The 13,722-nt window shown below is 39.7% G+C and overlaps 1 protein-coding gene across 1 annotated transcript in view; it reads right to left on the bottom strand.

Annotated features, from left to right (window-relative positions):
- DNAAF1 (dynein, axonemal, assembly factor 1) overlaps positions 1–13,119 on the bottom strand; it is a 13,909-nt gene extending 790 nt beyond the window's left edge. The window contains exons 1-11 of the mRNA XM_009695998.1: positions 12,984–13,119; positions 12,526–12,666; positions 11,929–12,064; positions 9,204–9,295; positions 8,110–8,331; positions 7,195–7,361; positions 6,815–6,936; positions 6,041–6,255; positions 4,600–4,860; positions 3,873–3,982; positions 1,032–1,100 (exon numbers count right to left, since the gene is read on the bottom strand). Coding sequence (XP_009694300.1) covers positions 1,032–1,100; positions 3,873–3,982; positions 4,600–4,860; positions 6,041–6,255; positions 6,815–6,936; positions 7,195–7,361; positions 8,110–8,331; positions 9,204–9,295; positions 11,929–12,064; positions 12,526–12,666; positions 12,984–13,119 — 1,671 coding nt within the window. The remainder of the gene's footprint in view (positions 1–1,031; positions 1,101–3,872; positions 3,983–4,599; positions 4,861–6,040; positions 6,256–6,814; positions 6,937–7,194; positions 7,362–8,109; positions 8,332–9,203; positions 9,296–11,928; positions 12,065–12,525; positions 12,667–12,983) is intronic.
- Between the last annotated feature and the right edge of the window lie 603 nt (positions 13,120–13,722).

Here is a 13,722-nt window from a genome sequence, read left to right on the forward strand (position 1 = left end):
CCTGCTGTGTAAAGGTAGAAAATGTAATAGAAAACACATTATTCTAGATGTAAAAGCTAAAAGATGGGTAAATATCTCTTGGATCCACATAACAGTTGTCGGCTTTGGTGTGCTGTTCTCCCCAAATGTATGGAAGATGTGCTTCACCCGTAGCTCTGCTCTTTGTGGATGAATCTTGGGTTAACTCTCTCTCAGGCATTATCAATGAACTGACCATAAATGATTAACAGTTCAGAAAAAGACGACCCATTTCAGCAATTCAGCAATGTGTGGGCTCAGTTCTATTACCTTACCTCCATGTTAGTTTATAAATGCATAACTGATTGCATCTCCCAAAACAACATTTCACAACTTAGATTACCCTCATTTTGCAAAACATCTGGAAACGATCATCTGATGATGATCTGAGGGCTGGAGCACCTCTCCTGTGAGGACAGGCTGAGAGGGTTGGGGTTGTTCAGCTGGGAGAAGAGAAGGCTCCGGGGAGACCTTAGAACAGCCTGCCAGTACCTAAAGGGCTTACAAGAAAGCTGGGGAGGGACTTTTTACACGGGCCTGGAGTGCAGCATGAGGGGTAATGGTTTTAAACTGAAAGAGGGTAGATGTAGGCTGGGTGTTAGGAAGGAATTCTTTATTGTGAATGCAGTGAGATACTGACACAGGTTGCCTAGAGAAGCTGTGGATGCCCCTTCCCTGGAGGTGTTTAAGGCCAGGTTGGATGGGGCTTTGAGCAACCTGTTCTGGTGTAAGTGGGCCTGGCCCATGGCAGGGGGGGGTGGAAATAGATGGTCTTTAAGGTCCCTTCTGACCAAACCATTCTATGAATGTGTTTAGGAAAGCTTCATCACTGGAATTCATAAGAATCTTACCTTTTGAACAAAGGTTTCCTCTTCTGAGGGAAATTCGTTTACATATATATCTTCTAAATCAGCTGCCCAGGGGGGGGGGGGGGGTGGAAACAGATGGTCTTTAAGGTCCCTTCTGACCAAACCATTCTATGAATGTGAATTCTTATGAATTAAGAATCTTACCTTTTGAAAAAAGGTTTCCTCTTCTGAGGGAAATTCGTTTACATCTACATCTTCTAAATCAGGCAGGTCCTGAAGACAATCACAAGATCATTAATCAGTGGGGAAAACTACTGTAACCAATAAACTACAACATCTCTGTCTCATTGGGAATCTTCTTCAAAGCAACGCTTTTCTGGGTAAGAGGCCACAGCCAGCAATATCGCACTGTCATCCTCTCCAAGATGGCAGTTTTCTCTGTTAAGCACATGTGGGAAAAGGAAAAGTCATTTGTCTCCAGAAACAGCTGATGGGAAGGCAATAACCTGAATGTCAGACTGAATGCTATTTCCTACTGTGCTGTGTGATTATGAAGGAAAAAAGGATCAACAGCGAGGCATTAACAGGATTTTAAAAGCAAACGTGGTTTATGTCTATTGCTGTTTCTTATCTATTTAATAGACTTGATCTCAACGGCAATCCATCTTTATGGGTAAGAACCAAATCAAGAGCTGCAGCCTACCTGAAACCCTTTATCAGTAAACTCTAAGTTAACCTAAATACATCTAATGAAACAATGTTTTACTGTGAATGCCTCACAATTAAGGATATAGAACTGCAAACTTGCTGAGAACTGGTTTTCCTCTGACAGGTCCAATTATTTCAGCTTTCCATTAGAAAATATTATCAAAGACAACTATCGCTTGCTGACATGAAAGCAAAAATAGAGGGTGGGAATACAAAATCACAGGTAGGGAGTAATACCTTTTTGCCATTTTTTTCGTGCAGGTCAATACTGGTAAAAGCAACTCTTTCTGTTTTGAGAGTTTAATGATTTCATAGCAAGGTGCTTGTTGTGGTGGCATCGCATCTCCTTCTGGTTTTAGATGTTTTTAGAGCTTAGTGATTTTGTAGTAAGCTGCTTGGTGTGGCAGCATCAGGAACATTTAATCTGTACTGTCTTGCACGGTGAAGATTATTACAGAATTAAAATCAACAAAGGAAAGTTCGGTTTCCTGATATGGTTGTAGCTCGTGCAGTATGTCCTGACATCACACAGTTTTATAAGAATAGCATTAAAAATGTACAAATTAAGATTTGAAACTAATGTTAGTGGGTGGAATTTGATGCCAATAGGGAAGTGAAATAGCTGTTAGTCTTGTTCCAATTGGCAGATGCATTTGCAGACCAACCCAAACCCACCTACTAAAAGTTATCCTTAGGTACACCGAACGTGGTTCAAACACCACCAAGGCGTGTGCAGCAACGTGAGCTTGTTCCTGCTTGCCAGAGGGATGTCATAACCACCACGTTACAAAGCTTCCTCCACTCTTCTCCCTCATATTACTCCTGAGACCATCTCCTGACTCCAAGCTGTGAATACAGATGATGGTGCTGCTCCAGAGCTTCTCACCATCGGCATCTTCACAGCCATTCCCTGCTATGTCAGCACTAAGTCTCTGAAAAATCTGTGGTAGTGTAAGTATTGGAGGTTGTCGTGAGAAGCTCTTTCCTTTACTAAATGTCAGTTGGAGAACCAAGTAGCATAGAACACTGAAATGTCCATTAGTGTGTGATTTGGGCTCATTTTTCCTTCTGTTGAATTAGAATAGTCACACTTTTTATGTGTCAAGAGAAACCCGTGCACATATGCTGAAAAGTTCCTTTTATGCTATGTTAAAGTTTGTGCAAAGGAGCTCGCTATGGTGCCATGTAGCACCAAGAAAAAAAACCAAACACTGAATCTATGAAATCTTCACATCATGGGTACCTACAGTATTGCTATTTATTTAAAGCTTTTATTTCAGTCCCTGCAAGATCTGCTTATAAAAATAATATTGTATATACTTGGAATTGCTGCCAGTTCTCTCCGCTGTCCTTGTTAAACCTATTGCTAAAACCAGCCAAACAGGAGGATGCAGCAGTAAGTCCCCTGCTGAAGCAGCGAGTTGAGCCCTTCGATAACAAGATGGGATTTTTTCCTGGGAAATGAAGAGCACGGAAAAGATACAAGAGACTTTTCTAAAACATTCCAGTAAGAATTTAGTTAACAGAGGCAGTAAAAATGATCAAAGAGTATATTAAGTGCTCTGGGGAATTATAAGCTCAGAAGTTTGTTATTGCTAGTTATGTCATAATCTGACACTGTCAGTTTAGCAGTAGTGTCATAATTAGGAGATATGGAATAGTTCTCCTTTGAAGTGAGATTGTATTTTTCAGTGGTATCCATGTCCTCCTCATGGTTAAATGTGGTTAAACATTTAAATGTTTGCATCACCGAATAGAAATCTTAGATAATAGAAGACCATACTACAAATGTCGATTGCTTATTATATACCTGAATAATGCACATGCAGCTTTTCTTGGAAATATACCTAAAAGTTATATTTTGAGAATTAATTTGTGGTATCTACTACTGCTAGCTAACATTTACAATGAGCGGGTGGCTATTTCTTCCCCATGCTTTTTCTGCAATAGTTCAAATTTTCAACTGCCTATTTCATTTGAGTTTTGCCTAAGAGGATGCATGTATCCACTAGATTCTTTTTGTTGTGATTTCTGTTTTTCACATGAGAGCCCTCATTAACTTCTCCAGAGAAATCAGAGATTTCAACTTCAGGTGATTTATGGCCAAAGGACAAAATAAACTTTGGAAGCAGTGGTAAATTCTTTACATGTGCTAAACTGGAGAGAATGAATACCCCTACAACATCTTTTTTCTTTCTTTCTTTTTACTTTTCCTAGTAGCAGACCTTTCTTAGAAACCTGGCCATATAGTTTTATTAGCCAGGATGTTACAAGAATTAATTTGGGAGCAGACAATACCCAAATCTGAACTTCTCAAAATCTGAATCCAATACGTACGTCGAGATAAAGTTTCTGCAGTGTCTCCGGTTTGACTTGTTCAATTTCAGCATATTCCTCCAGTTCAGGAAGCATGGCCTTCTCAGTAGCTGCCTTCTCTCTTGGTAGATCTGAAGAATAAACAAAAGGCAGTTGCAGAGAACTAATTGAATAAAAGACTTTCTGTGCTGCAACAGCAAGCACTGCAAAACCAAACGGCTGGGGACCTGACTACCATCGCAGAATTCACAGCTGAATCCAGCACTTTGTCTTTCATCGTATTCCTGGTCTCCCTTATATCATATAAATTAATATTTGCATTTTGCAATAATGTATTCCACAAATCTACAAAAGCATTCTTCCATATGTGAAGACACAAAACCACCTCTAGAGTGATGTCCAGCTTCAGTTGGCAGACAGAGCGCACAGTTCATGTGGGAGCAAGGGAAGCCTGTAAACTCTCCCGTCCTGTTGCTAAACCTGGCACGTTTGAGAAGTGGAATTCCACCTTTAGGTAGCACAATTTGCAGGTTAAGCCCTCAGAATTTTTTTTTGTTTGCTGTATTTAAAGAATATTTTATCTGGTATTACTTGATTTTCACCTAGTCACTGTGGAAATCTAATGGGATGTCCTTATCTATGAATCAGTTGATTTGAATCATGGCAGAAGTGGTGCTACGCTAAGATGGAGTTTGGCTCATTGTCTCTGCATCCTCAGTTTGGTTTGACTCTTTACTGTGTATATTACCGTCTGTCTTCTTGTTGAAGTTTGAGCGTTTGTAAGAGTTCGAGTTTTGAGCATCCTCTTGAATTCTAGCAGCAATGTTTCCAGATGTGAAATCTGTGTTATTTCCTCTATTTGGTAGAATTGTTATCACTTCATCACGAGCATCACAACTTTCATTTCTAAACTTCTCAGTTTTCTCTTGAGTTTTTTCCTCTTCTGATATATTTGAAGTCTCTGATGTATTAGAATTTCCATCACTGTCATCTGAATTTGCAGGTGCTCCTATAGAAGAAACAAGTTCATTAAAACTGCTGAGTTAACCTACCGTTGCTTGTTCTAAATATCCAGACATTACTACATGGTCTTAATAGTTTGACCTAAAATATGCATCAAAACTCCTATTTTGTTTGAGTGGCTATTCGTAGATCAGTAGTCCTCCCAAAATTGCAGCAATGTTGTGGGTTTTCCCATCTTAACTCTGCAGCAAATACAGTTCTCCAGCAAAAAACTCACCTAGAGAAAACACTACAGTAAATAATTGTCTGGTATCTATAGTTAACTTTGAAAAGACTCACAAGTAACTACATATTTAAATATATGCTTGAGCATTTTGATGGATCCGTGACAAATGCTGAAGTTGTCCTCTCCTTTATGCAATCTACCTGCTTGCAGAAAAAGTTTTGTTAGTCAGCCACGTTTGATTGCAGAGCCTGTGAAACCCAAGAGAGTATCAGATGATGGATAAACACTCCTCTGCACTGTAGTACTGCCGCCTTCTTTGGCCTCATTCCTGTTTATCCTGAAACACACGCACTTCTCTAGCAACGTTAGGTTGGGACCTATTACTGGTCGTAAACGTATGCCTCCTGGAATAATGCAACAGGAGAATTTGTGGCATAAAAAAGGGCAGTAAGTGAAGCAAATAATTAAAGACCTTCCTCTTACTGCCTGTATGAGCACTGCTGTAGGCTCTAGGTGGAAGCTCGTACTGTCAGTGAACGCAGCAGTGGAGAGGTGCCTGGATGGGCACCGGTCAGGCAGTTATCACTGGGTCTTACTGGAGCCCAGGTGCTTATTGAAGCCAGCCCTGTTCTGCATCTTGGGGAAATAACGCTCTTGGGGTGTAACCGCCTGCTGCCACCCGTGAATGCCCGCTGGAACCATTACTGCCCTGAGTGGCACCTGGTTGCTCTGGTGAAGAGCACCAGAGCTTGAAACGCTGGGACAGAAAGTGATTTGCTGGGTTTTTTTGTTTCATCAGCAGGGAGAAAGGTGATGATTGCTTAAAATTGTTGTGATTAATCTAAGATGCACTAATGTTAATAAAGTATTTAGTATGGGAAAAAAAGACATATTTCAAAAATTGCCTCAGCCTTTTTCTGAACATTTAGGAACTATGCATTTATTTTAAACATTCAGCTTGAAGTAGACACAAACATCTTCCAAAACAGTAACCACTAACCTTCTAAGATGTCTGTTCCATCTCCATTTCCACGTTTTGCACTTGCATCTCTTTCTCCCGTATACTTTTGTCTTTTCTTTTCCTCTGCTTTTTGCCTGACTGCTGCTAAAGCATCGATGCTATCTTGGATTTTTTTTCTCTCTCTGGTTTCCCATTTTTCCCTTTCTGCTTTCTCAGCTTCAGGCCCTCCATCAGCCCAGGCTTCTGCACAGGCTCTAATGAAAACACAAAAGCTCACTGTAATATGGCTATAAAAGCCCATCTTTATAATGAGAGAGAAATTTAAAATAGCGTGCAACAGCATAAAATAGCTGCAAGAGAAAAAAAGCATATAGCAATGACAATCCCTTATGCAACAGGAATGCACACATATCTTATCTCGTATGTGGAACTGCAACAAAAGAAACAAGGATAGCCAAATGCTGGTGATTGCACCCCCAGAGATTTGCCAGGAGTGCTGAGCGTGGCTCTGCTTTCCAAGACACCTGTTCAGTTTCTGTTGAAATAGGGATTTGCCTCTGGTCTACAGACTTGGCATAAAACAATTCTGTTCAAGAATTAATTCTCTTGTGAAAAAAATACATGTTTTTTTTCTAGGCATGTTAGATGTAGAACTCTGTAGTATAATACTCTTGTACTCAAAGTCACCCACCCTCAATAAATTATACCACTCAGTCTTCCTTTCCTTGCATGACAATATTGACAAAAAATGGATGAGTGATCATTAGCATTTGAGCTTTACTGCTGTGTAAAGAAGATGGCTCTGTTTCTTACCTATCCTTTGGGAAAACTGGTCTGTCATCCAGAAATGTTAGTTGTTTTAGTCGAACAATAAGTGTTTTTCTATAATTAGCTATTTTCTTTATTACTTGGTTTCCCATTAAATTCAGCACACGCTAGAGAAACAAGGGAAACAATTTTTACAGTTGAGTAGCAAAAACCCCCGATCTTGATATGCACTTTCCCTATCATTTCAAAAACAAGAAGTGAATAAAACATCTTGGGTGTTACAGGTAATCTACAAAAAAACCCAAATAATGTTTAATAACATTTCTTTTAGACCGATACCTATTGTGCACTGGACTACCAGACAAAATCATTTAATGGGTTTCACCCGTATACATGATATAAACCCTCAGCTATATTCGGCTTACCAAATTAGGCATGGTCTCCAGAATAGTTATAATACTCGGATCACTTAGATTGTTGTGGGAAAGATCGAGAACAGAAATACTTGGGCATTCTTGCAGGTGCTGTATATCTTCCACTGTTTGTAACTTATTGTGAGCAATCTGCAGAGTCTGCAGGACTTTCAGACAAGCTGTCGGACAAGAACAGTACAACGAAAGGAAAGGTGAGAGTCATTGCTTCACAGAGGGTTTTCTGGAGCAAGTAGAAAACTGCATTGTCAAAATAATTGTTTATATTGAATTGGGAGCTTTTTTCCTAAATTTGTTATTCTGCTATGTGCACTTTTTGGCTAGAGCTCCAAAGCTGCTTTCTTCATCCTGGGAAAAATAGTTGTTTGGGTTTAGGACGGTGGTTGTTTTTAATTCATGTTTCAAACTGGTCAGTCATACAAAAGCAAGAGCTTGAGTTTCAAATTACTCCCAATGTACACAAATGATAATAGAGGAATTCTTTTGTATTTTCTGCTGAAGATGGAATAAATCCTTTAACAGACATAAAATATTTAGTAATTATGTCTGCAACTGCCATATCACATCTTAACTGTAAAGCAAATGGTGAAAACTGGATTGTCAGCCTGTCTGCAACACAGATAAGTACTGAGATGGTATTAAGAAGCATGGAAAAAATAATTGTCCTAGGTATCCACGTGAAAGTAATTACTCTCTGTTTTCTGTTCTCTCATCTATTTAAATTGCAAAATACACAGGTTTGACTCTTTACGAGAAGCTTTGTGGACTTCGGTGTGGGATATTGCGCAAGATTTTAACATGAATAAAAACCCTCTTGAAACTAGTGCCATTAATAATAGCTTAGCTTCGTCAAAGCTTAGGAATATGGGCTCATTATAGGTTAAAACATGTTGCACCAACAGTTCTTACAGAGATTCTCAATGGTCTTAATGTAGTTGTTACTGATATTGAGGGAATCCAGCTTTTGTAAGGGTTCAAGGTTTTCAATTTTGTTAATTAAATTGAGATGCAAGTAGAGGCAACGCAACTCTGTCAGAGCCTCCAAATTCTCGATTTTTGTTAAGCCGTTGCATTCCAGCCATAAACACTTCAATCCAGTATACTCTTCAAGATTCTCCAGGCGGTCAAATCCTGCAGAAAAAAAAGATGTTTTAAAATGAAAATGCGTTGGCTGGAAACAAGTCTTTGGAAGAGTAAATTTCATTAAACCAGGGCTGCTGAAACAGCCTGTGAGAACACTTGTACTCAAGTTGCTGCCAATATTTCCACTGAGTTAATGGTACAGTACCTGGCCCATAAAAGGCCAAAAACATATAGGTATCTACCCCGGTCTATGTCTCGTGCAGCTCTTTAGATGCTCAAACACTACATATTGAGAAAATAGCAAAAACAAGGCCAAATGTAGAAGGTAGATTTAGCATGTCCTGTTTATTTAAAGCAAGTCACATGCTAACCTGAACCAGGTAACTGTATCATGCAAAAACCTGCCCACAGATCACAACAGAACGATCCATGTTCATTCCAGCAACTTCTTTTTCTTTCAGTAGTATTTGAGAACATGCGGCAAGTCTTTACTGTTCATTTTCTTCCTGACTATTTTTATTTGGCAGTGAAAAAGTCCCTAAAGTTGGAAAACAGCTTCTTTATCCAAACACATTTAAGAAGAAATACATATATTTTCCTCCGAATGCAACCCAGATCAGTATTTTAAGACATTTCTCAGACGCTATTGTTTTGGGAAAAAAAAATAAAAATAAGACTGTTCCTTGATTCCTATCGCTCCTTTGAATGACTCCACAAAATGAATTAGGTCTATAATCAGTTCACTTTTCTACCTTCATATTGATTCATTTTGTTTCACAATTTCATTATTATATAAAATTAAATTATGTTCCTAACTTTAAAAAGTTATTAGATACCTTACTTCAGTGAGCCATAAAATAGATTCTCTGCTAAAATGCTACTTGGAATGATAAATCTAAACAGTCATGTCCACATCTTACCTTTATAATGCAAGTAAAGCGTATCATTTAAGTATGGGGTCAAGTATAACTTCTGCTGTTTACAGATGTCCTGCAGAATATTTTTTGTCATTCTAAAATAATAATGGGAAGCAGGAGCAAAACAAAAAATGTACGTCAGTGCACATTCTGAAATCTTTGGGTTTTTAACAGATTTCAATGCAACATAATTAATAGTTCTTTTATGCAAGAGAAATAGCTACTGCTTTCAAGACTATACTCCAAATAAAAAAGCAGTAGTTTTTTTAGAGTGGCTTTCCATTTCTACTCGTTTGAAGTGAGTTACCAGGCTCTTCTGCTAAAAAACAGAGAGGATGTAGGAAAGTGGGTAGGGAATTAGAGAGTTCATCGTCTTGAAAAAGAGCAGCGTGATTCCATGTTAGATCCTGGTTCCTTCCTCTCCAGTTCTTTCCTCCATTCCTCGCTGCTCTGGTGCAGGACCTTTGGTGGCGTAGCCAATACCCAACATTTTTTTCAGACTAGAAAACTCAATAGATATCAACATTTGAATGAAATGCTGACTCTGAAATAGCATTCAAGAAGTGTGATTGCCTAGGAATGCTACAGTAAGAAAATGAATACTACTGGTTCAATTTGAACTGCTTAATATTCAGCTCCACTCCTTTTGGGATTCACACAAGCAAGAAGCAGGAGAAGGCTACTCAGGAAAGCTGTGGGCTGCAGGTGAACAGTGCAGGGCCAGAGGATGCAGCAAAAGGCATTGAGCAAAAAGCCACAGCGTGAACCAGCTGAGGCTGCAGGGGCAAAGCACTTGGGCTGGCAGCCCACAGCGGCCAAACGAGGCCAAAGCTGCACACGGCAGTCAGTGGGACAGCAAAACCCCAAAGTGGGGAGTAAGGACAAGGGTGGCCTGAAAACTGGTAAAACAGAAAGGGATCGCAGTGAAGAGCAGCTGATGGGATGAGTTATGCCGTTATCCGGGGACCCTGTGCTAGACAGCATTGCATCGACAGTTTCATCGAGTTGGTAGTCCCCTAGCAGGAACTCTGCAAAGAATAACAGGACACTGGTTTTGGAGGCAAGGTGTGGAGGGCTACATAAAATTTAGTAACATTATAGATAAGCAACTTGGGAACCCATCAGGAAAACACCTAGCAAAAACATTCCAAGGCAGAAAATTTCTGTATCTTCCTGCTTAGAAAGATTAGATTCTGTAAAACAAAATTCCAGAACAAAACTTCTAGTAGATATCCCTCACTTAAAGACATTGCAAAAACACAATGTTAAATGATCCAAAATTATTTTCCACTTCTAAATTCCATATTAAAAAATTGGACTTTGCATTTGTGGTCATACGTATTTGTAGGCCTAAGGTCTGTAACAGTAACTTTTTCTTGGCATGAAGATATTTTCAAAATAACAAAAACCCGTGAGTAAAGGCAGTGAAGTTAAATCCTTCATAATGAATTCGCTTTTAGATATACTTACTTACTACACTAAAAATCTCAATATTGCTGAAGAACAAAACTGTAATACAGTCAACTATTTAGTTGAGTTCCTGGGGCAATGTAAAATATGTTTGTCAGCCTGTAACTGCCCGGTAAGCCAAACTTGCCTGACATAAATCTCTGAAGGCATGAAAGATTTATAAACTTTGAGCAAAATCTTTACATATATACTGTTTTTTCGTATTCTCAGCCCAGGTACATTATTGTATGCTAGCTACTTGCAGTATATCCCACTGGTTGTCATTGTGCTACTTCTAGTAGCATTTAATCAAATTATTAGCATCCTCAGGCAATTTATAGGATCATAAAATGTGTTCCTTCAAAACACTAATTATCTTATGTGCAGTTATTGCTCTCTGCCATCATCCTTCACAAGAACTTAATGCTGAAGTGTGCCGGGCTGATTAGGCTGGCGTAATGAAGTTTTCCATGTAAGTGCAGTCCAGTCTACCTCCTGATAACTCAGTGAGAGTCTTTCCCTTGACTTTAAAGGACTGTCACTGTCTCTAATAGAACAGCTATGTTAAAGTTAGCAGCAACTTAAACTTCGGGAAGTTTCCCCAACGTGTAAGCAGGTACAGGAATGGAGGGTCAATCTGCATTGTTCCTTATGTATCACTCCATAACTACCCCATGCAACCAGACTTTCAACAATGTTATTAAATAGTACCAAATATGGGTTTTAATATTATTTGCTTGCAATATGCTTAATCAGAGACAACACGAGAATAATCCCATTTCACAACTACTAATGAACAGCCGTTGCAGCACATGCTGGTTTAGGCTGGACCAAAATTAGAGCTTACAAAGGCACTGTATCTTATTGCTAACCATCTGAGGTAGGTCTGGATTTCCTCTACTAAAAATTATCTTGACAAGTGTAATATTTACATTGTGATGAATTAATACAATGAGTTGTAATACAATGAATTGTCTGAATTGATGCTGAGAAATGGTCAAATCTACTGACACATGGCTCCCACAAGAGCTTGCACAATTTTTTCCAGATCCATTAAACAGACTACATCATGTAGATAGAATGTAGTTTGCTACTGCAGCCATGAAAAAAAGCTATCCGGATCCTGGAAATATCACCAATTCCTTATTTATCAATTATTCTCAAGTTCATCTTCAAAATTGTTCTCCTGAATTAAGATTAACATGGAGAATAGCAAAACTCCCATCGACTTCAGTGGTGCCATGATTTAAATAAAAAATGTCCACAAACAATGTATTACCTTACACAACCCCTCTTTTCTTCTGCCCTTTGACTGAATGAGCTGGTTACTGATTTGTGATCACCATCCGATTTTTGTTCATTCTGTTGATCTGCTCCGGACATACAGCTGATGGCTTTCTCTTGAGTTTTAACATCTTTGTAAGTCAGAGAACAAGTGCAGTTTAACAGCATGGATGGGGAAAATTGGCATGTTGTCAATTACTTTAGAGAAATACTGAAGAGCGCTTGTATATGAATTTCAAGAAAAGAAGTGTTCTAACCAAGATTTTTGCGGACATTTTCAATGAAAGGAAACAACTTTTTTAGAAGGCAAAGTAGTAAAATAAGTAGTAGCAAAATAAATTGTTGAAATTTGCATATTTTTTTTCAGATCTGGTAGTCAGGTAGTACCCACTAGCCTTAAGGTTATTATAACGTACAGTGACAATAAAGTACTGGCACCAATGTTCTTGCAGTCTTAGACATCTACTATGCATTACATTTAATTAACAATAATTTGAGTTTAACAAGACTGCTAACTTTGCATGTAAAGAGACTACAGTAATGGCGTATCTGAGTCATCTCAAGCACAAGTCTAGCTCTTCTACAAATTTACCCTTTTGCACTCTTTGGAAGGTGTCTCCGGTGCTATACTCGGCCAAGCTGTCTTTAGACTGCCTTTGATTATTTGCATTTTCAATACTCTTCTCCTCAGATTCTTGCTCTGCACCTTCTAGTTGCACTTGTAGTCCATACACTTAAAAAGAGACAGTGCAAACAAGATGATTGTACCAGTCCATTTAAATATGATTGTAATTAAAACAAAGCTGTGATTGCAACACAGGAAAAGGTATCCCTCTAGCAAGAAGTAAAGAAACAGAAGGAAAAAAAAATAAAAAGCACAAGAAGATAGCAATTCGCTAAGCCTGTTACGGCAAGATTTTCAGTAACTTTGCTGGGAGAAAGAATAAACTCATACTGCATCCAGAAGAGTAATGACAGACCTGATGTCTAGGCTTTATGTTTATTAAAGTTCCCTAAATGAGTCCCAGCGAGCCAGCTGGACAGGCTCACCTGTGTGGACAGAATTGCCTTCGTTTTCTGTTTGGGTAGCTTCATTTCTGGTGTCGTTCAGAGATTCCCCTGACCCCTCTTGTGCAGTAACCTCCCTTCCAAGGCCTTTATCCAAGTCTCCAGCTTGTGATTGCATTTTAAGATATGTGACTTAAACAAACACCAGCCAAGTATTTGATTTAGAATCCAACTTTTCCAGATAAAACGTCTCAAGGTTTTAGTAGGAGAATCTGTTACAGATAGAAGATCAGTATGGGTAAATTACGAAACCTTCATGGAGCTGGCGACCTGGGTCTAGTCTAGTCAAAACCAAGAAACCAGAAGGCAGGGAGAGTTTATCTTAAACCTCGCCCACCGTGGATCTCACTCAGAGCAGAGAGCACCACGGCCAAGAGGCCTCCCGAAGCCGAGCGAGTCACTTCTTTCCTCCCGAGGCTGCGGAGCTGAGGATGCAGCGATGGTGCTCCTTCGAGGCGCGGCCTGCTCTTCTGTAACGCCTGCCCCACCGCAAGCCGGGCAGGCTCCTGAGGCGAGTTTTAGTCTCCTCACAAGGACTGCAGGTGCTGTCACCTCTCCCCCCTGCACTTTTCGCTGCTGTAGCCCGGGAGCTCTCTAGACAAGACTGGTGCCCAGGAGCGCACTGCTCTACCTCCCGTTAAACCTCTAGCTGCCTTCACCTGACCCGAGACCGGCTGGGCCGGGCCTCCGGATCCAGGCCCCGGAGCACGGGTCGGTCGGC

The sequence above is a fragment of the Cariama cristata genome, unplaced genomic scaffold (genome assembly GCF_000690535.1).
Source record: "Cariama cristata isolate BGI_N322 unplaced genomic scaffold, ASM69053v1 scaffold12572, whole genome shotgun sequence".
Taxonomy (NCBI): Eukaryota; Metazoa; Chordata; class Aves; order Cariamiformes; family Cariamidae; genus Cariama; species Cariama cristata.